Consider the following 25,406-nt stretch of genomic DNA (forward strand, 5'->3'; position numbering starts at 1 on the left):
ATTGCCATGACTTTTGTTTTTCCAGGCAATTGAAAGCACTGTCTCGGGGTCTGATCATACGGTACTGTTCTTGTGTTGTGAATTTTAAGCATTACAGCCAAGGTAGTGACAGTAGTTAGCTTGCTGTCCTGCTTCATCTCCTGCTCTGCTTCCAGTCTTTCTTTTGTGCTTTTGCCGCTGCTGTAATAAAGATCAGCTGCAGAGCAAGTTGATATGAGGATGACTTGCCAAATTAATTCTGCCAGTAAAGTAATCCTGCAGCATATGGAAGGGGACATGCACATTCTGGACAAATACATCAAATTGCAGTAAAACATCTCCACTGGCCATGAGTTGGGTGCCTGTGTCACCTGATTTCTTTTCTCCCAGAGTTGTCAATATAGCTGTGTTCTGTGCTGCACTTGCTTCACCTGTGTGGACCTGGCCAGAGTGGATCAGCCTTGCCATTGTTAAACAGCTCTGTTTCTTTTTTGGTTCTACAAATACCTTCTGTTGAGAGGCCACATGGCCAAGTTGCTCGTGTACTGATTATTTCCTCTAGATTTTTCTTTAGTTGGAGTCTATTTTCTGGGATTTTCATTAGTTGGGGTATCCAGTTGTTGGATGACTATCATCTTAAAAGCTTTTATGTTATGGAATAAAAAAATGAATATTTTTATGGAGGAAAAAAATCAATATCCCGCTTTTTTTTTTTTTTTTTTAGCACCAGTTCAAACTCAGGATCTTGCGCTTTTGAGGCAGGTGGTGGCACCACTGAGCTAAATTGCTGGCTACCCTGCTTTTCTTTTTGCATGAAAATAAATTGGCTGCCTTACTACCTTCATTCCCAATTTTACAGATTTGTAATCAATCTATACATATAATTTTGTATTCTGATCTTTTCTCTTTACATTTTTTTCTCCTGTCATAAAATTTCACATGCGTCTTCATTGTCTTCCCCTACCCCCCACTTTTTGGGATGGAACCCAGAGGCTTGCATGTGATCAGCAAGCACTCTGCTACTGAGCTGCACCCCTCTGTCAGCCCCACCATCATCTTTAGTGGCTTAAGTAGACCCTGTCTCAATATAAATAAATAAAGACCCGGGGATGTAGTTCAGTACAAAGGCCCTGAGGTTTGATGTCTAGTACCACCAAAAATATAGATTATCTGTTCTTTTTTGTGGCTTTATAATATTCCAAAATGATTTAATCAACATCGTTTCTCGGTCTTTTGGCTAAGATCAAATGCAAAATGATTTAATCATAATTTGACTATTCCTGTACTAATGAACATTTACAGTCTTTTCAACTTTTGCAATTTTCCTAATAGGAGAAATATATTACTGGAGTTGGTATGTGATTTAATCTTTTGATAAATGTGGAGATGCTTAAAATAACTTTTATAATAATATCACTTTTGCTTATATTCGGATGTCTTCTCGAATACCAGTAATGAAGAATTGTAGCACTATTTCTCTAGAAAATATGTCTAGATTTTGTGGGAAAAATGTAGATAATCTCATGGGAATATGTTGCGCAAATGAGTCAGTTCTGTGTTTTTGAATTTTTTCTTTTTTGGTACTGGGGATCGAATGGCCCTAAGGGAATTCCGGGGAATTTAGCTCAGTAGTTTCGCTGCCTGCTGTGCAAGCACAAGGACTGGAGTTTGATCCCCAGTACCAAAAAAAAAATTAGATAAATAAATTCCCGGCCCTAGTTCTCTGTTTTAATGGGAATAAATTGAGAGCTACTGTTTTGTTGCTAAAAATGTACTGATATATTAAACTATTCTTCTTTTCATCCTTACAACAGACTTTTGATGTGGTGATGCTTTTCATCATCTATAGCACCAACACTCATACAAAGAAATACATCGAGAAGGTGCTGAGAAGTAAGATTCGCTCGGGCTGCTTTGATCAGCAGCTGCTGGAGGGGACCTTCTGTGTCCACTTCATGGTAATTGTTGGTGGTGTTGCTGTAAAAGATAGAGCAGTGATGTTAAACTTTCCTACCCAGTGTGGACATTCTGACAGTACTTTGGCTGACTGTTAATCTCTGATAGGGACCTTAGCATGTTTCAAAACTTAATGGAATCATTATTTAGCTTGATTGATGTTAGTAAACCAAACTAAGATTGATTTTCACATTTTTTGCAAAAAGTTCATGGAATTGGCTTATGGGGATTGAACCCATGTCCTTCACCTTGACAACATCCCCAGCCTTTTTTGTTTTTTATTTTGAGATTGGGTCTCCCACTGTGTTGCTAAATTGCCCAGACCAGGCTCAAATTTGCCATCTCTTGCCTCAGCCTCCCAGAGTGGCATGTGTCACCACGCTAGATCCTTAATTTTTTTTTTATAGAAACGTTTAATTCAAAGCTGCTGATTCTAGACTGTAGAGCTTGATTTTTCAGATGGAAGACTTACAGCTCCTGTTTCATCCACATTACTTTAGCTCATTGTTTAAACCCAGTGAGACTTTTACTTTGATTTTTCTTTTTTTGACTTTGTGTGGCTTCTTTATTTTTTTTTTTGTTAGTACATGTTTGCAGTACATAATGTTTACTTTCCTTTTGTACATATGCATAACACTTTTTGGGGGTGGTTTTGTGACAGGATCTCACTATATAGTTCTTACTGTCCTTGAACTTGCTGTGTAGCCCAGGCTGACCTGGAACTCACATTGATCCTCCTATGGCTTCCCGAGCCCTGGGATTACAGGTGTGTGCCACCACACCTGGCTCCATAACCCTTCATAATTTCTTTTTTTAATCCCCTTTCCTTTCCCCCTCACTCCATGATTTGATTCCTTTCCCATTTGAGAAAGGTGTATCTCCTTACTTTCTATTATCTTTTTTTTTTTGGTACCGGGGATCGAACTTGGGTCCTTGCGCTTGCACAGCAGGTAGCAAAACCACTGAGCTAAATCCCCAGCTGAGTATCTTTTATTTTGCTCTTTATTTATAATTTGGGTTTCTTGTATAAGAGAAAGCATATGATATTTAAGCTTGTGTCTCATTTATTTATTTAACATGGTCTCAAGATGCATCCATTTGCCTACAAATGACTCAAGTTTATCTTTCTTCTTTTTTTCCAGTACTGGGGATCGAACTCAGGACCTTGCACTTGCCAGGCAGGCGCAGTGCCACTGAGCCACATTCCCCGCCCAAGTTTATCTTTCTTTAGGCAGAGTAGTGCTCCATTGTGTATAACTAAATACCATGTTTTCTTCTTTTCATGTTTTGATGGGCATATAGGCAGCTTCCAAGATTTACCTATTTTTAATTGTGCTGCTATAAACATGGATGTTTACATATCACTGTAATATGATGTCTTTTAAACTCTTTCAGAGAAATCCTAGAAGAGGAATAGCTGGGTCAAATGAAATTTCTAGTTTTAGTTTTTGAGGAATCTCCATTCTGATTTCCATAGTGGTGCACTAGTTTACAATCCCTCCAACATTGTAGAAGTGTTCTTTTTCTCCTACAGCTTCTTCAGTGTTTTTTATTGCTTGATTTCTTTTTTTGGGGGGATACTGGGGATCGAACTCAGGACCTTGCTTGCAAGGCAGGTGCGGTGCAACTGAGCTAAATTCTTGGCCATATTACTTGATTTCTTGATGATGGCCATTCTTAGAATAATATGGAATCTCAGTGTTGTTTTGATTGGCATTTTTCTAATGGCCAGTGAAGTTGACCATTTCTTCATGTATTTATTGGTCAATTGTACTTCTGAGAAGTGTCTGTTCATCTCACTTGCCCATTTTTTTTCAATTCTCTCTAACAACTTTATTGATTAGCTGCAGGAACATTTTTCATTTATTAATTATATAGAAGATGTTTCAGAGATTTCTTTAAGTTTATTGGTACATTAAGTTTATTGGTACATTTTAGGTATACAATACAGTTACATTCGTCATTGGGATCTTGTACCTTTAGATGATGTATCTTGGTTCTTATTTTTTCCCCATTCCCCTGTTTTCCCTTCACCCCCTCTACCCTTCCGTATTTACAAAGACTTTGTTTCCATTTTTTTCCTTTTCTCATATTTTTTCTTTTCACTTCTTTCCTTTCCCCTACCCCTTCCACTTCCCCTAACTTGCCCATTTTTTGATTGGGCCTTTTTATTTTGGAGGGTCTATTTTTTTTTAGTTTTTCATATATTCTAGGTATTAATCCTCTAGATTCTCTGAGGAATAGCTGGCAAAAATTTTTCCTGTTGTATAGGTTGTTGCATCGCTATGTTGATTGCTTGCTTTGCTATGCAGAAGCTTTTTGATTTGATATGATCCCATTTATTGATTTTGGTACTATTATGAAAGTGGAGTTCTGTTCAGCCTATGGCTATGTCTTCAAGAGTTTTGCCTATCTACATGTCAAAGATTAAACCTAGACCCACATCTCTCACCGTCCACTAAACTAAAATCAAAATGGATCAAAGAACTAAATGTTAAAACAAACAATTAACCTGTTGGAAGATAAAATAGGTAAAACTCTTGAAGTAGAGTACTACTAAAGTACCTGAGTACCTAAAGGTACTCTACCACTAGGCTATGTCCCTAGTCTTTTTATTTATTTTACAAGCGTATTCTTTTTTTCTGTCTTTCTTTTGTTTTGGTACCAGGGATTGAACTCGGGACCTTGCGCTTTTGAGACAGGCGGCTTTTGAGACAGGCAGTGGAACCACTGAGCTAAATCCCCGGCCCTTTATTTTTTATTTTGAGACAGTCTTGTTAAGTTGTTTTGGTTGGGTTGGTTTTTTTTTTTGAGACAGTCTCACTATGCAGTTCAGGCTGGCATTGAACTTACTATGTATCCCAGGCTGGCCTGGAACTCACAGTAATCCTCCTGCCTCAGCCTCAGCTGAGATTACAGGCCTGAATACCAGGCCCAGCCAAGGTCAGTTTTTATCCATCTGTGTAATCCTATTAATCCTGAGAGAAAATTCAGAATGATGAAGGTTATTCTGAGTAAGATGAAGGTTAGGATTCCATAAGAGTTGTGGATTATGGTATGCTCTTGGAATCCCAGCTCTGAAGAGGCTCAAACTCAACCTGTGCATCTTAGCAACTTAGTGAGACTTTGTCTCCAAAAAAAAGGGCTATGGGTGTAGATCTGTGAGAAGGCCCTTGTTTTAATCTCCAGTACCACAAGTAAATAAACAAATATTTAAAATGTTAAAGCTAAAACACATCTCTAAGGTATATAATAACAAAGCTTTTCCCACAGCTTTTCTTCTTTATCCTCCCCCTTCTAGGTGCTTGAGGATATTTGTCCATCTATTCTGTTGTTGGCTCAGAGTTTGTTTCACTCCCAAGATGAGAGTATAACTTCATTTGGCAGTCTGCTCTACAAATACTCATTTAGGATTTTTGACACTTATTGCCAGCAGGTATGTTGAAAGAATTTATTTTGTCTTTTTTATTTTTTTGCTACCTGGAATTGAACTCAGGGAAATGCCTTGTGGGGCAGGAGGTGGCACCACTGAGCTAAATCCCAGCCCAAAATAATTTATTTTGATAAGGAGGAATGGAGAAGTAGAAATACAGCTCCAAGTGAACTGCATGTGATCCAGTGTTTATTTCTTGTTGATTGGAAGATACTGAGGAGGAGAGAACTCTGAACTGGAGCTCAGTTCTGGTCTCAGCCTTAAAGTGAGTAGAGTGGCCAGGAGAATCTGACTCTGTGTTCCGAGTGAGTCTAAAAGTAAGGTCCAGACCCAGTTTACTTCCATTAAACCTTGGATCATTGGGCTGGAATGTGAGGTGGTTTTCATAATACTGGAATGGCATTTAAATTAGTTAAAAGCAATCAACTTTTAGTTGATTCTGGAGTTGTTCCCTTAAAAAAAAATATGTGTGTGTGTGTATGTATGTTTGTAGCCTAACCCTATTCCCATGAATTTGGGACACAAAATTTAATGCTACATATCTAGAGAGGGAAGGCTGATTTGCAGAAAGTTCATATAAAAGCAAATAAAGAATTATTATTAACAATGTTCAAAGGGAACATTTACAGATGAAGATTGATTGTTTTTTACAGTGTGGGGATTGATCCCAGAGTTTGAGCATAGGCAAGCATTCTACCACTGAGCTCACCCCCAGGCCCTAGCCTGGGATGGGAAATTTGTTAGTTTGGTGAGAACTTATCTCAAAGTGGGAGGGGGTGTAGCTCATTGCAAAAGCTCTCCATTCAATTCCCAGAACTGCTCCCCTGCCAAATTTAAATGTAAGACATAGCTGTTACTGGAGTGTGGTGATGCTACACTTGATCTTAGCCAAAAGGCTGGGAAGTGATAGAGTGTGGTGATGTGCACCTGTATTTCTAGCACTCTGGTAAGTTGAGGCAGGAGGATGGCAAGTTTGAGTGGAGCCTGGGCAACTTAAGTGAAAAGACTGTGGGTTCAATCCCCAGTACTGCAAGAGAAAAGATAAGAAACAGCAGTAGATACAGTTGACATGAGATGTAGGGTTCTGTTATTGAGCAGCAGTTTAAAGGAAAAGGGGAATAGCATCTAAGACCTTTTTGACTCTGAATGTCTTGGAGGTACCATCATGACCCATGTTTTAACTTATATAGGAAAAAGAAAGAGGAAGATAAGTAGCAGAATCACGAGGGCTTAGATAGTGCTCGCACATACATTTTGGAAAATAGGTCAAGACTGGATGGTACTGTGGTTACACTGGCATAACCCTAGGCTTCCTGAATCCAATATTAATGGCAGTTAGATGGTAGATAGCAGGATTAGGACCCTTTTAGGGTGGCATTGCCATGTTCTTGGCTTCATTCTATGCTGGTGACCCTTTCTCTTCCCTTGTGCAGGAAGTAGTTGGTGCTCTCGTGACTCATGTCTGCAGTGGGAATGAAGCAGAAGTTGATGCTGCATTGGATGTCTTCCTGGAGTTGACGATACTAGACCCGCCTGCAATGAGGCTGAATGCCGTCTTTGTGAAGGTATATGCTGATTATACTGTCACACTGAATCATTTTCTTTGTTGCATATAGTAGAGAGTTATCTGTTGGCAGTCATTTAATTTGTACTCATTAGATACTGAACTCTATAACTGGTGGATAGATAGTGAGATATATAATAGGCAAATACTGTTTTAAGAATGACTTATTGCAGGGCTGGGGATTTAGCTTAGTTGTTCTGCTGCCTGCCTCCCAAGTGCAAAGCCCTGAGTTCAATCCCCAGTACCAAAAAAAAAAAAAAAAAAAAGAATGACTCATTGTGGGGCTGGGGATTTACCTCAATGGCACCATGCCTGCCTTGTAAGCACAAGGTCCTGAGTTCGATCCCCGGTACCTAAAAAAAAGAATGACTCATTGTTTATGTACTAATTCATTCAGCAGACACTTCTCTATTCCTAACTATTGCCAAGCTCTGTCCTGGATGAAGTGGATATAAAAGTCAGTCTTTGCCTTTGATGATAGAAAGATAAAGAAACACAAGCAAGTTACTAAGATACAAACTGTTGAATTCTGTAATGAAGTATTATAGATATAAGAGATCAGGAATAATTCAATTTGGCCTGGAGAGCTGGAGAAGTGTTCAAAGAGGAGATCACAGCTGAGTATTTCTTGAAGAGTGGGAATACCTTCTGGAAGCTAAGTGATGCCGAAGGGCATGTGTGCCTGTGGATGACAGGCAGACTGGAGAGAAGGATATGTGGTTGGGAGTGGTGGGAAGTCAAGCAGGTAAGACTTGAGTGGAATCAAATTGAAACCATGCTAAGGAGTTTCACTTTGATTTTGTAGACTATAGGGAACTAGTACAGGTTTCTATAGGGTGTTGATCTGTTCACAGCTATGAGGCTGTGTGGTGAGAGGATTGGAGACCACTAGAATGACCATTCTAGAGAGAGAGGGTAAAGGCTGAAATTAGAGTTGTAGGGAAAGAGGAAATGATAGCTTTAGAGACAATTTGGTCTTAGAGTCAATATGGCTATCAAGAATACATTGCAGTGAGAAAGAGAAGTGAGGTCCAAGTTTCCCGTCTTAGGAAACTAGTTGAATGGCTGTGCTGTATTGTGAGCTCAGGTTAGTAAGTATGAGGTGCATCTTTTGGAGGAAGCACAGTGAGTTCAGTTTGGTACCTCCATGTCTGGATGGTGAGTGGATAGTTGGGAATCTCAGTTTGGAGCCCATTAGTCACATCTGGTGGAAGGTTTAGTTTGGATATCCATAAGCATAACAGTGTGAGCTCAAGTGGGGCAGAAGAGCATAGGAGCCTGGGGGAGTGCAGAGCCTCTTGAGAACGTTAAATGCAAGTGGCATACCGAAGCAAATGTCTATGGAAAGAGAATGAGATGAGAAGATAGATGTAGAGTAACATAAACCAGAAGGGTGTCCAGTAGCAAAGCCCAGGAAGAAGAGTGCTTGCAGAGGAGGAATTGTCAACAGTGTTGGATAGTAGAGATGGTAAAGATGGGGTAGAGGCTATTAGCTTGGGCAGCTGAAAGCCCACAAAGCTCTTACTACTTAATCCTCAGACAAACTTTTTTTTTTTTCATCACTTCAGAATATATTTTTAGCATATGTGTTATTGTTTTTCTGGTTACAAAGGTAAAAAATAATTGCCACAAACAAATATAAAACAAAGCAAAGAAAGTAAATTCACACATTAATTTCACTTGTTCTTGAAATAATCACCGTTAATAGTTTGATATGTAACAACCTATAGTTAAAAACCAGTTAAGAATGAGGTACTGAATAATCCCTTCACGTTCACGTCTGGACTTTATTGAAGGAGTAGAAAATAAAAGGATGGAGACAGTGCCTCTCTGTGGTATAGTATGGTATTGCACTCAGTCTCCTAAACACAAACTAGTTGTAGAAAACCACTTCTGAAAGGAAGGGGCACGCGCTATTCTTTTGGTTGGACAAAATTTTCTCCCCTTCCTACAAAATAATTAGAAAAATTTTAAACCAGTTCACAAAGACATTTAATATTTTCATTTTTAGTAGAGGAAACTACAAAGGTCAAGGCTGTCAATAATAGCTACAGATCCCTTGTTCTTTAGGCAATCAGAAAAGGGTATTGCCTAAAGGAACTTTAAATATGAAGTTGAAACACTGCATGCTAGCAAATATCTAACAAGCACCTCTACTTGAGGAGGGGCCTCATATGTAACATCTGTCAATTCTAGTGCTAAAAATCCTTTCATCATGGCTGATTTCAATCTTTTATGATGATACCATGGCAATACAGGCCACACCATTAGAGCGTATTTCTGCCATACAGATACAATACACACAAATAAACTTGGGAACACAGATAATAATAAAATGTAGTAAAACAATTAGGAGGGGTGAAGGGTGAAAACTACCTTTTAAAAGTAAACTTTTAATATTGGAATAATGACCTATTTTGTTATTCTTAGTAGATTTACAGGTAAGATGCAAAAGTAGTACAGAGAGTTCTATGCACTTTGCCCTGCTTCTTTTAATGTTAACATCTTGTATCATATGGTACATTTGTCAAAACTGAAATGTTAACATTGGTAGATTACAGTGAACTCAATTACAGATTTTACTTGGATATTACAACTTTTTCTATTAATGTCCTATTTTTGTTCTAGGGTTATAATCCAGGATACCATATTTCACTGATTACCTTTACTTTTTTTTTTTTTTTTGGTACCGGGGATGGAACTCGGGACCTTGTGCTTTCGAGGCAGGCAGCCTCAGACAAACTTTGAAAAGTAGTGTAGCTCTCATTATCCCTGTATTAGAGATGAGACAGCTGAGGGGCTGCTCAAGATCAAAAAGGAAAAGGCCAGGGATTTAGCTCAGTGGTTCCACCGCCTGCCTTGCAAGTGCAAGGTCCTAAGTTTGATCCTCGGTACCAAAAAAAAAGATAAAAAAGGAAATACAGTGGTGCCTCAGTTCATGAATGGTTTTGTTTGTGAACATTTTGATTCACAAATCAGCGTTTGGTAAAATTTTGTTTTTGTTTTTGAACTCTGCACTGAGTGGTGAACATGACTGTGGCCATCTTTCCCACACAAACACAAACGTGGCCATCTTTTCCAGAATCAGGGAATCACTTGACTACCACTGTAGTTTCCTTTTGACTCCCTCCAGATCTTCAGGGAAAGGATAGTTCATGGAGTAGAAGCTGGAAAGGAAAGTTAGGGTAAAGAGTGGGGGTTGTAGATGACTTCTGGTGGAATATTGTTTTCACTGAGAAAAAAGGCAGGATAGAGTTAAAGACTACCAGGATGGCTAAGCAAGAGATGATTACAGCCTCCGATTATGGTCCAGGAAAGAGGACAAGTGCTAATGATTTTATCTTTCCTAGTAAGATAGACTTAGGAAGCTGCAAGGGCCCTCTCAGCTTGTGTCCAGAATATCAAACCTTTGAAGTCTGAGCATAGCTTTTACATCTTAAGCTTTTGGGCAAGATAGATATCTGGCTAGCTAAATGTATATCTGATAAGGATTTTGCCAAGGTGGTGGCGCACACCTATAATCCCAGCACTGGGAGGCTGAGGCAGGAGGATCGCTGTGAGTTTGAGGTCAGGCTGGGCTGCATAGTGAGTCCAAGATCAACTAGAACTACATAGCAAGACCCTGTCTCGGGGTTGGGGTGGGGGAGGATTTTAATTTTTGTTTTGTTTTTAGGTATTGGCAATTTAACTCAGGCAGGGCCTGCCACATGCTAGGGAAGTGCTCTACCACTAAGCTACATCCCCAGCTCGGGATTTCAATTTTTTTTTTTTTGGTACCAGGGATCAAACTTGGGCCCTTGCACTTGTGAAGCAGGCAGAGGAACCACTGAGCTAAATCCCTGGCCATTTAATTTTTTGACCTAAAGAGAAAAACTTAGCTAGTAACCTCATTGTTGGCATTCTTTTCTCATAGGGCCTTTTAGATTACCTGGATAATATGTCTCCTCAGCAAATCCGAAAACTCTTCCATATTCTCAGCACACTGGCATTTAGTGAACAGCACGAAGCCAGCAGCCACATCAAGGTAAGAGGCCCTGTGTTGGGAAAGAATCTTTTAAACCTTGTTACTTGGAATTTGCGAGACAAAAATCACACTAGCCTGTGAAGCCGTAGTGGAAATAGAGTGCATAGCCATAGTCCCAACCTTTGTCCATTCTTTCCTTACCACAAACATCACGTGACTGTGTGCCAGGTGGAGATGCTGGGTGTGTTAGGTCTTCTGCCCTCACCAGTGTGGTAGGGTGTTTAGTTAATAATCAGCTAACTATGAAATTGAGTAGGAAAAGCTGTTCAGGTTCTGTACTGAGTGCTGTAGACACAGAATTCCCCTGCGCTTACTTTCATTTGTAGGCACCAATTACTGAAACCCAAGCAAAGGATGTGTAAGAGGAGTAGAGATTAGGTTGGAGTCATGACTCAGCTCTTTGGTGTCTGTAGTGTTGCTTTGTAGCAGTAAAGCCAAAACTACTGGTCTGTGATTTTGAACAACCAGCACCGTGTTTAATAAAAGAAAAAAACCCTCTCTTTCAAGCTAGGTATTATATGTAAATGGTACAAAATTCAAAATGTGTAGAAGGGTATACAGTGAAAAATAGTTCTTCCTCCCTCTTAGTCTTCTAGGCACCTGGTTTGTTTTCCTACAGATAATTATTATTGCTGGTTTATTATAGCTTTTCGAGATATTTTGAGCTTTTACAAAAATTTGTATTTGCATGTAATCTCCTTTCCTCTCTTATTTGACATCTTGCATTCTGTGTTTAGCAGACTATTTTGGAGGTTACTTTATATCAGTAATACAAAACTTCATTATTTCATTTTTAAATTATGGTAAAATATACATAACATAAAATTTACCATTTTAGTGATTTTTTTTTTTTTTTTTTTTTTTTTTTTTTGGTGCTGGGGATCAAACTTGGGTCCTTGCACTTGCGCAGCAGGTGGCAAAATCACTGAGCTAAATACCCAGCCCCATTTTAATGACTTTTATTATCCGTAGCATTAAAGACATTCACAATGGACAAGCTTTATTTCTATCCATTTTCAGAATTTTCTTTTTAGCCTCTCAAACAGAAAACTTTACCCAAGCTGGGTATGGTGCCCTACACCTGTAATCTCAGCACTCTGGGAGGGTGGGTAGGAGGAAGGGAAGGGATGAAGAAAGGCAAGGAAAGAAGGAAGGAAAATAAATAAATAAATAAAGCTTATGCCCATTAGGCAATAGTAATTCCACATTGCCCTCCCCGAAGCCCTTGTAATCTATAATCTACTTTGCATCTGAATTTATCTAGTCTAGATACCTCATGTAAGTGGAATGGCACAATGTCTGTCCTTTTCTGTCTGGCTTATTTCACTTAGCTTAATGTGTATTTTTGAGATGGGGTCTCGCTAAGTAAGTAGCCCAGGCTGGCCACAAACTGATGTTCCTCCTGCCTCAGCCTCCTGAGTGATGGGATTATAAGGGTGTGCCACCATGCCCGTCTTAGCATACGTTTTCAAAATTAACTGTTGTATCGTGTAGGAGGTCTGATTAAAAAATACATTGAATGTTTAAATTTTTAAAGTTATTGCAGTAAAAGACACATTGCCATTAATCCTCCTCAAAATACTCCCCCTCACTTTGAACATACTTAGCCCATTGTTCTTGCCAATGTGTCTTTTACTATCTTAAGTCGGTTTTTTTAGTTTTAACATTGAATGTAGTTTTCAATCACCTCTTGCATATGAACTTTGTTCCTTATTATAGCTGAATAATCTTTGTTATGTATAGACTGCATTTTGTTTATTTGTTGATCCATTGATGGACACCTGAGGTGCTTCTGGGCATTTGAATAGTGCTCTTATGAACAGTAGTGAACACATTTATTTGAATCTACGTTTTTAGTTCTTCTGGGTATATACCTAGGAATGGAATTGCTGGGTCTTATGGTGATTCTGTGTTTAACTTTTTGAGGAACTACCAAACTTTCCCATAGAAGCTCCACCATGTTACATTCTCACCAACAAATATGAGGGTTTGATTTCTCCACGCCCTCACAGACACTGTCATTAATAGCCACCTTAGTGGGTGAGTGGTATTGTAGTTTTGATTTGCCCTGCCCTAATGACTAATGATATTTAACATTTTTTCATGTGTTTATTGGCCATTTTTCATGTGTTTCTTGGGGTGAACTATCATCCTAACACTTGGAGACTGAGGCAGGAGCATCACCTCCTGAGAAAGGATGATCACCAAGAGTTCAAGACCAGCCTGAACTACATAGGAGGCCCTGTAGAGGCAAGAAGATCCCAAGTGCTTGGATTGCAGGTGTGCGCCACCACACCCAGCTCTAGTTTCCTTTCTTTTTTTTTTGGTACCAGAGATCAAACTCGGGACCTTGTGCTTGCGAGGCAGGCGGCGGAACCACTGAGCTAAATTCTCAGCCCTCTAGTTTCTTTTTCTTTTATTTTTATTTTTAAAATTTTTAAATTTTTTTTTGGTACCAGGGATCGAACTCAGGACCTTGCGCTTGTGAGGCAGGCAGCAGAACCACTGAGCTAAACCCCCAGCTTAGTTTCTTTTTCTTGATAGTGTACTTTGATGAGCAAAAGTATTTAGTTTTGATGACATCCAGTTTTTTTTTCCTTTATTATTTGTACTTTTGGTGTCATAGTTAAGAAATTATCTCCAACTACAAGGACAATGAAAATTTTGGATCTTAAATTTAGGTCTGTGATCCACTACGAGTTAATTTTTGGTGTTATCGTACAGGTATAAATTTGGGTTCAGCATCATCTTTCTGCGTGTGAATGCACAGTTTGTTGAAATGCTGTGCTTTTCCATTGAATGTCCTTGGTGGCCTTGTTGAGGAGCAGCTGACCAAATATGTGAAGATTTATGTCTGGACTCTATTCCATTGGCCTGTGTATCTGTCCAAGTTGTTTAATCCTGGAACACAGGAAGTCTTTGCTTAATTTAGGTCTTTAATTTCTTTCACAGTGTTTTGTAGAGTTTGACATATAAGTCTTTTAACTCCTAAATTCATTCCCAGGTATTCTATTTTATTATTCTAGCTGAACAGCCACTAACATTACGTTACAGTAGTTCTCATATCTTTACAGAGTAGCCACTATGAAAATAATAGCTACCATGAGCCAGGCGCTATTCTAGGGATTTTTCGCAATAAGCCTCTAAACCTTAAAACAATGTTTCCCATCTTGTGTATGAGAAAATTGAGACTCAGAGAAATAAAATGACGTATTAAAGGCCATGGAGTTAGTAATTGAAAAAACCCTTTCTTCTGGCTCTAGTATCCTTAGATTTTTGTGCTGTACCATCCTAGCCTCTCCATTTTTGCCCATCATATTCTCATTGCAGGATGATATGCACTTGGTGATTCGAAAGCAGCTCTCGAGCACCGTAGTCAAGTACCAACTCATTGGGATAATTGGTGCCGTTGCTATGGCAGGCCACATGGCAGCAGACAGGTATGCGTGTAGACTGACTTCTGTGACTCAGGATCAATTAATCAAAATAAAATGTCACATTGTGAAAGCATCCTTTTAACAGTAGATTTTAAACCTGTACGAGGAGTAATATGAGAAAAAAACATAGGCCAGATATATTGACTTCAAGACTTAGGGATTTAGGAGCTAGGAAAAAACAGGCCTGGGGGCGAAAAAGGCATTGTAACCCTATGTAACTTTGATTGTGTCTGAAGTCTGCAGTTTTATTACAGTTACCATTTTATTTCTTCCATGCTACCTCAGTCTCAGCTATTTTGGAAGCTGAGGCAGGAGAGTCACTCCCCGCTTCTTAAAAAAAGAAAGCTAGGCCTGGTGCATATGCCTGTAATCCTAGCATTTGGGAAGCTAAGGCAAGGGAATTGCTGCAAGTTCAAGGCTAGCCCAAACAACATAGCAGAACCCTGTCTACAAAAAAAAGAAAAGAAAAGAAAGAAAGTGCTTGCCTTTATTATTATTACTAATTTAATGTTCCCTTAGAGGTACATATGAGCTGGGCACAGTGGCACCCACCTAGAGTCTCAGCACTCTGCAAACTGACATGGGAGGATCACTTCAGCCTAGACCTTTGAGACTAGCCTAGGCAATGTAGCAAACCCCATCTTTAAAAACAAAAAACACCTGCCGCCATCCCAAGCTCCTAGGGCAGAGAAGGTGAGCCGGTCCCAGAACCCGGAAGGAAGCTTCCCTGCCGCCATCCCAAGCTCCTAGGGCAGAGAAGCTGAGCCACATGGGTGCCAGAAGCACCCCCCACCCCGTGAAAATGAGAAGACATGTAAACAAGCCTCAAAAACAGACTTCTGGATCACCTACAGCAACTCCAAAGGGAAACGAGATGGAACAATCTGATACACAACCACCTGGACTGTCTGAACTGGCAACAAAAGAGGATCTGGGAAAAATAAAATCAGAAATAATTACTCAGATAACAGCAAAGATTTTGCTCATGGTGCAAGACATAATTAATCTAGAGAGAACACAAATAAAAAAATAGAGGATCTGAGGAACATAATGGAATCCATAAAACAGATGCAAACAGATTTCCAGGAGATTAAAAACTCCATTGAAAGTCTGTGCAGCAGAATGAACCAATGTGAGGATAGAATTTCAGATATAGAAGAAAAGATTACAGCCGGGGATTTAGCTCAGTGGTTTCGCTGCCTGCTGCGCAAGTGCAAGGACCCGAGTTCGATCCCTAGTACAAAAAACCCCAACAAAACACCAGAAGAAAAGATTGCAATTAGTGACCAGGAAAATAAAAATTGCTTTAAAATTATAAAGGAACATGAGAAATCAATCCAGCAGCTGCTAGACAATGCAAAAAAGAATAACATAAGACTGACTGGAGTCAATGAAACAGGAGAGAGTGCAGATGACATAAAAAAACTCTTCACAGAAGTGATGGCAGAACTTCCCAAGCAGGGGAAAAGAAGTTGACATACAGATAAGTGAGGTGTATAGGACTCCAACTAGCCTTGATAAAAAAAAATCTACACATAGGCATATAATAGTTAGGATTCCAGAAACCCAACAGAAGAACAAAATTCTACAAGAAGTTACAGAAACAAATCACATACAAAGGAAAGCCCATCAGAATCACAGCCGACTTCTCAATGCAAACCCTCAGGGCAAGAAGAGCTTGGAGTGATGTATTTCAAGCCCTAAAAGAAAACAGCCTCCAACCCAGATTGATGTACCCTGCAAAACTAGCTTTCAAAATTGATGGAGAAATAAGATACTTTCATGATAAAGAGCACCTCAGGAACTTCATGAATATCAAACTGGCACTCCAAAAAAGTTTAGACAATATCCTAGGAAAAGACAATGAGGATCACAACCCCAGGAAAGCCAGCAGAATGAATCCATTGAGCGTGACAAATTAAACTCAAAGGGGGAGAATCCAACAAAAAGAAAAAGTCATGACAAGGCTTTTAAAACTTTTAACTTCATCTCCCTAATGAGTGTATAATGCAATCTTGTTATTGTACTGATTAGTATTTTTCTGATTCTAGAGTTGCACACCTTTCCTTGTGTTGTACTGGCTATTTATCATCTTCTTGTGTCTACTTTTTAATTGGGTTGTCTATTAATGAGCTCTAAGAATTCTTTATATATTCTGGTCATAGGTTATATGTATTGCAAATATGGTCTGTTTAAGGACTACTTTTCATTTTAATGATGTCATTTAAAGTTCTAAATTTTGATGGAATCTTATTTATCAATTTTTTTCTTTTATACATCATGTCTTTTGTATACTAGGTGGTTCTTGCCTACCCTGAATTCATAAACATTTTCCATTATAATTTCTTCTTAAAGTTTTATACTTTTAGGCTTTCATATTTAGGTTCATAGATCCCTTCAAGTTATTTTCATGTATGCAATAAAGGGTTGAGGTTAATTTTTTTATATACGGATACCAGGTGTTCTAGTGCTGTTTGCTGAAAACACTATCTCTTCCTCAGCTCTTGAATTGAGTTTATATTCTATAAAATGTTAATGTTAAATAATCTTTCAAAATTCAGTGGACCATATATGTGTGGTTCTATTTGTAGATTCTCTGTTTTATTCCAATGATCTATATGTCTTTCCTTACACCAACACTGCCTTGATTACTGTAGCTTTAGAAGAAGTCTTAAAATTAGGTACTAAACGTCTTCCAACAGTTTTTTTTTTTTAACTTTTCTAGGTCCTTTGTACTCCTCCATAACTTTTAAATTTCAATATCCAATTCTTCATTTATAGCAAGTATACACAGACCTGAATTTTTATATATACCTTGTGTTTTCTAATCCTGCTAAATTCAAATACAAGTTCTACGGGCTCCTAGAGATTTCTTAGTATTTTCTCTGTAGATGATCATTTCATCTACATATAAAGATTTTGCTTCTACCTTGCCAATCCTATCCTAATTGTGTCATTTTATTGCCGGACTATTTTGGTGGGGCCTAGGTTTCAAAGTTTAATGGACAGATAAAGAGTAAGCATATCTGCCCTTGTTCCCCACCTTAAGGAGAAGTCATTATATCTTCTCCATTCATATAAGGCATTCTCTCTGGAAGTATGGAGTACATGTCTTTAATCTGTTGAGAAGGTTCTGTTCTAGTCTCCTGATAGCTTTTACCATGAACAGCTGTAGAATTTAGTCCAATACTTTTGCTCCAACTAGTGACAGGATCATGTGGCCTTTTCCTTCCCTCTGTTAAAATGATGACTTTTGGGGGTGTATCTTCCAATGCTGAACCAACACTGCCATCCCTATAACAAAACCACTTTCTACATACTGCCAGATCTGACTTCCAATAGCTTGTTTTGCTAAACAAATTTCTATCTATGTTCATACTTTTTTCTTCTATTATCTTTCTCCAGTTTTAGGATTAGCACAATGTTGAGTTCCTAAAATGAGGGGAGAAGTGTTCCTTCATTTTTCTGCTTTAATTGTTTGATATAATTTACCAGTTAAAATGTATATGAGCCTGCTGTTGTCATATGGGTAGGTTTTCAAGCTAGGAATATACTTTCTTTAATTGGTGCTATTCAAATTTTATATTTCCTCCAGAGTTAGTTTCATGAATTTGTCTTCCAAGGTACTTCTTAGAAGTTGTCCAATTTATTTCAAAACAGATTTTTTGTAATATGCTTTCTATATCCTTTTAAATTCTGTAAAATCTGTGATAATGTCTCCTACATCTTGATATTGTAATTTAAAAAATGTATAATTGATATTGTGTAAGAGGAAGTAAAGGTCTAAAGGAGCAGGGGAAGTGGGAGGGGTAGGGGAAAGGAAAAAAGGGAAAAGAAAAAATATGAGAAAAGGAAAAAAATGGAAACAAAGTCTTTGCAAATAGGGAAGGGTGGAGGGGGTGAAGGGAGGGCAGCGGAAGGGGAAAATAATAAGAACTAAGATGCTCATGTAATGGTACAAGATCCCAATGATGAATGTAACTGTGTTTTATACCTAAAATGTACCAATAAAGTTAATGGGGAAAAAAACAAACAAACCCTGAACCATTTTTTATCTGTATCCACAGTTTGTGTAGACAATATAATGTCCCTCCACGCCTTCATTATCTCTACTCTTGCCTCAGGGAAGCTAGGATTCTTAAACTTACTGCCAGTTGTTACAAAATATTGAAAAATAAAACTAAAATTCCTTCTTCTAGAAGTGAGTCTTCTAATTTGACCCGAGGGAGAGCCAATCCGAGAAATGAGCAGGGCACACAGGTGAGCTTGTGTTAAGTGCTCAAGTATGCTTCTGAGAAACTGAGGAGGTGCTTATTGTTATTGTCAGTTCATCAGGAAGAGTGCTTTTTAAAAATATTATCATGGCTGGGGATTTGGCTCAGTGGTTCCTGTGCCTGCCTCACAAGTTCAAGGTCCCAAGTTTGGTCACTGGTACCGAAAAAAATATTATCTTCTATCTCATAGCTTTCATGGTTTTTGACATTTTTGTGGGACTTAGAATCTCTTGGCTTGGGATGCCTTTACTTACTGTATCTTTCTAAACTCTAATTAAATTGAAATTCTAACTGGGTATAGTGCCACACACTTATGAGTACTTGAAAGGCTGAGGCAGGAGGGTCTTTGTGAGTTCAAGGGCAGCCTGAACTACATAGCAAGACCCTGTCTCAAAACAACAAAAAGAAATGCAAATTCTGTTTTTTTTTTTTAAGAGATTGTAAATTCTTAGCAAGAGAGATGACTCTGGTTAGCTGGGCATACATGGTTATTAATCGATTTTCTTGGGACATTGAAGCAAGAGGATCGTTAGTTTGAGCCCAACCTAGGTATCTTAGCTAGACCCTAGTCAAAATTAAAAAGTAAATAAATAAAAAGGGCTTTGAATGTAGAAGGCTTGCCTAGCATGCACCAGGCCCTGTGTTCAGTCTCTACTATGGGGACGGGGATGGTGATCCAGAGGTAGAGCACTGGCCTACCATGTATAAGGGGCAGGATCTGATCCCTAGCGTGTTCACCTCCCAGAAGGAAAAAAAATGGCAGATTGGTTGGATCATATGGGAAGAGAAGTGTATGCTTGGATATAAAGCTAGTTCAGAGATGGAAACCTGAGGGTCTTGAATGTCACCCAAGATATTTTTATCCCCCCCCCCCCTTTTTGTACCAGAGATCCAACTCAGGACCTTGTTATTTCCCTTTTTAAGCAGAGATAATCCTGAAAGCTTTCTTAGTGTAGAAATGGTATAATCAAAGTTTTACTTGAGAAAAATTAATCTGGCTGCATGAGTGATGTATTAGAAAAAGTGAATGGAAAGAGACAACAGTGGTCAGGAGGCTCAGGAAAATCTCAGGTGGGGGAGAGCTTGGTAGTATGGCTGGAAAGGGAACTTACTGTAGAATGGGGCCGTGGGAGCTCAGGAAGGCCCACTGTTCACAGGGCAAGCGTTGTTTCTTTTCTGCTGCCCCAGGTGACATCCTTGCTGCAGCTGGTTCACTCTTCCAGTCAGCAGTCTCCTCAGGCCTCTGCACTGTATTATGATGAATTCGCCAACCTGATCCAAGAAGGAAAGATGGCTCCAAAAACATTGGTAAGGTCCAGTGTCTCTTAAAGCAATAAAGCACAAGAGCTGCAAGTAGATCATCCTGTGAGTGCTACCAAGTTGTAGTTGAAAGGGCTGTTCTACCCCATCCTGCTTTGGGCTCTCCTTCCCGGCCTCCTCCACATAACAGTAATTGCAGTAATGAGGAAGAAGTGGAGAATGTGCTTGGTGTTGATGATAGACACTGTGTGTTTGGCAGCCCTGTTACTGTGCTAAGCACTTTCTTTATTTTTGTTTTAGTTTTGGTACTGGGGATTGAACTCAGGACCTTGAGCTTGTGAGGCAGGCATGGTGCCATTGAGCTAAATACCCGGCCCTGCTAAGCACTTTCTGTATATTATCTCTCTTCTGCTTCACAGTAAGGAGGTATACATTGTTCTTTCCTTTTTAGAAATGAGAAAACTGAGGTTTGGGAAAGTTAACAATAATTTTTCTAGGGCTTTAGAGCAAGTCCACCCTGGACTACACTGTCTTTTGTTTGTTTCCTGAAGGAATGGGTTGGAAAGACCATCTGTAATGACTTCCAAGATGCCTTCGTGGTAGACCTCTGTGATGTCTCAAAAGGGTGAGTGCTGCTTACCTGCTGCTGTGGTTGTACTAATGAGGGAGTTACGCCAGCTGTCAGTAGCTGAGGCAAAGTTCATAACGTCCTTCACTGCAGCCAAGTCTGACCTTCCCACAGCTGCTTCCCTACCTGCACAGCCCTGCCCTGAACTCCAGAACTGCTCAAAGTCCCCACTTGTTCTTTTTCCTGTTTCTAACTTCTCCAGTTGGTTTGCTCTCCATAGCTTTGCTTGCCCCTGAGCTAGGACATGAGATTCTGGCTTCTCTGTCTTCACAGTGAATTTCCGTTTCCTGTGAAAGCTCTCTACGGACTGGAAGAATATAATACTCATGATGGGATTGCCATCAATCTCCTGCCTCTATTCTTCTCTGAGGAATCTGTGAAAGATGGGTATCAAATGACTTCACAGGAATCAGGCAAAAAGTCAGTATGATCCCCCTTCTTCCCCAAATCTTTGTTGATGTTTTGAATGTTCACAGGGAATTTTACAGTTCTTTCAGTGTGTAGGGAACTTGAGTTAAAAGGGATTCTCCTGAAACCAGGTGTGGTGCTGCACACTTGTAATCTCAGTACTTATGAGGCTGAGGCAGGAGGATTGCCACAAGTTTGAGCCAGCCTGAACTACATAGTGAGTTCAAGGTTATCCTGAACCCTGTCTCAAAAAAATAAAAGGGTGGGGGTTCTCCCAAGATAAGTGTTATTTGGCGATTTAGAGGGAATGGGACAAATTCCTTATTTTTTTTCTTGGATCCAGACGTTGAAGTTTATGTTGCTTCATGAGAACCAACAGGTGTTCTGTGAGGCTATTTTCTGTTCTACTCTTCTCTGTTCCTTACCTATTGCTTTCTTTCCTGTGAACATTGTTGCCCATCTCTACCTCTCACTCCCTCCTTCCATCTTACATGTGCTTCTCAGTCATTCTATATAACTTCTTCCTTCTTGCAATTCAGGTCATTGTTTACTGAACATTCCTTAAGTTTGTTGCCATTTATTCTTGAAAGTAGGCATTCACTTTGGGGAAAAGTTTTAAGTTATAAATCAAACTCCCTATAGACGTGGACTAAAATGACAATGACTTTGTGTGGTCTAGAAATGGATTTTTCCTTCCCAGATTGGTGTCTCCATTGTGCCTGGCTCCTTCTTTCCGGTTATTGAGATTTTGTATGACGAGACAACATAATGGAAACCTGGAGGAGATTGATGGTTTATTAGGTATAGAATGAAGTCTTGGATCTTTTCTTTTTTCTGACATTTTTGCCAAACATAGATAAGGTACATGGTACATAGGTACATAGTACATGGTGTATGTGGGAAGGAATTTCTAATTTCATAGAATAGGATAGCAACAATAATGGAATTCGAGAGATAAAATAGTATGTGTAGGATTGCATGATGTTATCAAATCAGTTGTTATCATAGTTCCATGTTACTTTCCAGTGGTTGTCTCTCATAGCTGTTGCACAACTTTCTCATTATAAGATAGGCATGGTGGTGCTCAGCTCTAATCCCAGCTGCTCCAGAAGCTAAGGCAGAATGATTGTGAGTTTGAGCCCAGCCTGGGCAACTTAGTGAGTCTTTACCTGAAAATAAAATTTTATTATTATTATTATTATTATTATTATTATTATTATTTGGTACTGGGGATCCAATTTGGGACCTTGCACCTGTGAGGCAGGTGGTGGCACCACTGAGCTAAATCCTGGCCCTGGTTTATTTTTTTGGTACTGGGGATCGAACTTGGGTCCTTGCGCTTGTGCAGCAGGTGGGCGAAACCACTGAGCTAAATCCCTGGCCCCTGTTTTGGTTTTTTGAGATAAGGTCTCACTATGTAGTTCAGGCTGGCCTCGAACTCAGAGCAGTCCTCCTGCCTTAGCCCCTTGAGTGCTGGGATCACAGGTGTGTGCCACCACACCTGGCTGAAAATAAAATTTTAAAAAGGGCTGTGGATGTAGTGCAGTGTTGAGGTCTTAGCATTTGTGAGGTCCTGGGGTCAATTCTCAGTACTATGAAAAAAAGAAAAGAAAATACTTCCTAATTATATTTGTTGGTTGCTGTATAATATGGAAGTATTTTTTGAGATTAATCAGAGCTTGACCCCCAAATACAAGTTAAAGCGGAAAGTAAATAGCTCCAGGGTGTTGGAAAGGTTTATTCTTCTCTCTTAGATTGCCCTTTATTCCTTACTGACCTGGAGCCTGGAGAGAGGCTGGAGTCCATGCCTGCTAAAGAGCGTTCATTCATGTGTTCACTCATATTTCTTACTCTCAACTGGTTCCGAGAGGTAAGTGGAGTTACAGGGACATTTCATCTACTGTCAATAGTTCTCTCAAAACAAAGGTATTCTCTCAACTCCCGGCAAGAACCCCCAAGCACTAATGCCTGTGTGCCTCTCTAGCTGTTACACCCCACTACTTCCAGCTAGTACATGTACTTGGCATCGCCAGGTCAAAGCACTTAGAATGAACTCGTGTAACCCATGCTTTATCTACTCTGAGCCTTCTTGATCCTTACTTCTGCCTAGAATGACCTCTTCACCTTCTCCGCTGGCACTCACGCAGGTGCAGGCGCAGGCGCACGCTCAGTGTTTGGCTGCAGTGAGATGAGTGGTTGTTAGTTTCCCTGCCTTTAGCACATGTTACATTTAATAATAATAGGGATGGTGATGGCAGCATCTTTCTGCTGTCTCAGTGCCTTTCTCTTGCATTTTATTTCAGAGATGTGTGTTTGAATGAGTTCATTTAGTCATCACAGTTTTATTATAATATAGATTGGACAGGCATTGTCTTTGTTTTACATAGAATTTCAAAGTCACTAAATTTTATTCAGTACCAAATACTGAGTTAATTTCTTTATTTGTGACATTTAATTCATACAACAACTACTCTATATTCTCATTTTATAGTTGAAGGCTAGGGAAGTAACTTAGTGGTAGAGCATTTACCTTGTACACATGAGGCCTTAGGTTCAGTCCTTAGTACAGAAAACACCAAATCCAAACTACCATAGAAACCACAGATATACTTCCTAGAGACAGCTTTGATTTCTAAGTGAATAATGCAAATAATGCAGATTTTAAGGTTAAAACCTGAACACGTCAACGTGAGAATACAATGTGCAGGTCATGAATGCCTTCTGCCAACAACCATCACCTGAGATGAAGGGGAAAGTGCTCACTCGGTTGAAGAACATTGTGGAGCTGCAGGACATCCTGGAGAAGTACTTGGCGGGTAGGGATCTGATACTCATAGCCCTGTTAGGTCAGTGGTGAGATAGAGAAGCCTGGCTCAGTGATGACCCCTGCACCTCTGCATTGAGGAAATGTGTGCCAAACAGAAATTTTTTTTTTTTGGTACTGGGGACTGAACTGGGGACCTTGCTCTTGTGAGGCAGGCAGTGGCACCACTGAGCTAAACCCCCAGCCCTCAAACAAAATTTTTAATCATTACATCCATGTCATCCTGTTGTGTCAGGAAATTTTACTAGTTAAGAAAAAAAAAAAACTATTAAGAAATTATATAAAATATGAGTTGGGCTGTCATCAAGTTACTTTGTTTATTTGGATGTTACATTTCTGGTGACCTTTACCTATCTGAATATAGTTAGGAACCAGCAGTAAAGATAGAGGCCTCTTCATACCTTCTGATCATTAAGTACACCATCTGTTTTGAGGAGTTAGCTTAATTCTCTGGAGAAAATATCGAGCCTCCCCAAGGCCCTCATCTAAAGTAATTGTGTGTAAAATGAAGCTCTGTAGGACACTAGTAGAGCACAACTGCACCTGTAATCTGAGCCACTCAGGAGGCTGAGACAGGAGGAACACAGTTCACTGCCAGCCTGGGAAATTTAGTGAGACTGTACCTCAAAATAAAGTCTGGGGTGTAGTATCGTGGTAGAACACTTGCTGGCATGCACGAAGCCCTGGGTTTAATTCCTGATCTGAGAAAAAAAATTTTTTAAATCCCAAAAAAATGCTTTTGGACCAAATGTTATTAATATCCTTAGATTTTTGAATCTAAGTTTGTTTTAGTCCTTTTCTGTGTGGTTTTATATCATTATTTGGAATGGTTGTTAGTTGATCATGATCAGTTACTGTAGTATGACATTGCTGTAAGTTCACTGGCCATTTTGCTGTGTGAAAGCAGTGTCAGAGGGTGGGAATGTAAAACATTAACTGCTATGCTTGGTAATTTTGGAAACTAGTTTTTAGCCAGTTGGATAATCGTATTCCAAACCTAGTGGTGGTGCATGGTTGGTATGCATTGAACTTCTGCCTGCTCTCTTTCCAGTCACTCCAGACTATGTTCCTCCTCTTGCAAACTTTGACTTGGAGACTTTAGATGTAATACCTCATAGCAGCTCTGCATCAACAAAAAGCAGAAACAAAGGAAAGATAAGTATGTTCTTATCCTGTGTCTCTCAGCCACATTGAGTTAAGCTATGACATTTTATATCTTATATTTTTTCAATCAGTGTATATCAGCATCAGTAGTTGGAGAGATTATATAATTGAACTCTTTCTTTAGCTGGCATATAAATGCACTATAATTCAGGTTATAGAATTACCTTTACTGGGTAGTCTCCACAAGGTTATTTCCTGAGGACAGTGATTTATTGAGAACTTGAGTCACTTTTCTCTTTCTGAAATATAAGGAGGAAGAAAAAGAAAAGCAGATGACAGCAAAGCATCCTCCCCTGACAAACTTTCAAAGGAGGATAATTCAGAATGTGAGCCTGTGCCGTCTGGGAGAAGCCAGCTAGACAAGGTACTGGAGTTATGATTGTGATGAAAGTGTACAACAGCCCAGTGAGATCTGCAGAGGGCCGACTTTACTCTCTGTGTCTTACAAAGGAAAA

General features: G+C 39.4%; 1 protein-coding gene across 5 annotated transcripts in view; it reads left to right on the forward strand.

The window, feature by feature from the left end:
* The window catches only part of Fancd2 (FA complementation group D2), a 93,614-nt gene that overhangs the window by 36,440 nt on the left and 31,768 nt on the right, over positions 1-25,406 (forward strand). For 3 of the 5 annotated variants that reach the window (XM_004835324.3, XM_087216970.1, XM_087216975.1), the window contains 15 exons: positions 26-61; positions 1,794-1,937; positions 5,237-5,371; positions 6,802-6,933; positions 10,846-10,956; positions 14,287-14,396; positions 18,593-18,653; positions 19,856-19,975; positions 20,479-20,552; positions 20,829-20,975; positions 21,664-21,764; positions 22,718-22,833; positions 23,671-23,779; positions 24,839-24,946; positions 25,203-25,315. In XM_004835324.3, the coding sequence (XP_004835381.2) occupies positions 26-61; positions 1,794-1,937; positions 5,237-5,371; positions 6,802-6,933; positions 10,846-10,956; positions 14,287-14,396; positions 18,593-18,653; positions 19,856-19,975; positions 20,479-20,552; positions 20,829-20,975; positions 21,664-21,764; positions 22,718-22,833; positions 23,671-23,779; positions 24,839-24,946; positions 25,203-25,315 (1,617 nt within the window). The remainder of the gene's footprint in view (positions 1-25; positions 62-1,793; positions 1,938-5,236; positions 5,372-6,801; positions 6,934-10,845; positions 10,957-14,286; positions 14,397-18,592; positions 18,654-19,855; positions 19,976-20,478; positions 20,553-20,828; positions 20,976-21,663; positions 21,765-22,717; positions 22,834-23,670; positions 23,780-24,838; positions 24,947-25,202; positions 25,316-25,406) is intronic. The other 2 variants (XM_087216972.1, XM_087216974.1) reach the window with 2 other exon arrangements.

This window comes from Heterocephalus glaber, unplaced genomic scaffold, assembly GCF_053883595.1.
Source record: "Heterocephalus glaber isolate CG9 unplaced genomic scaffold, H.glaber_assembly_v1.0 deba00000122, whole genome shotgun sequence".
NCBI lineage: Eukaryota > Metazoa > Chordata > Mammalia > Rodentia > Bathyergidae > Heterocephalus > Heterocephalus glaber.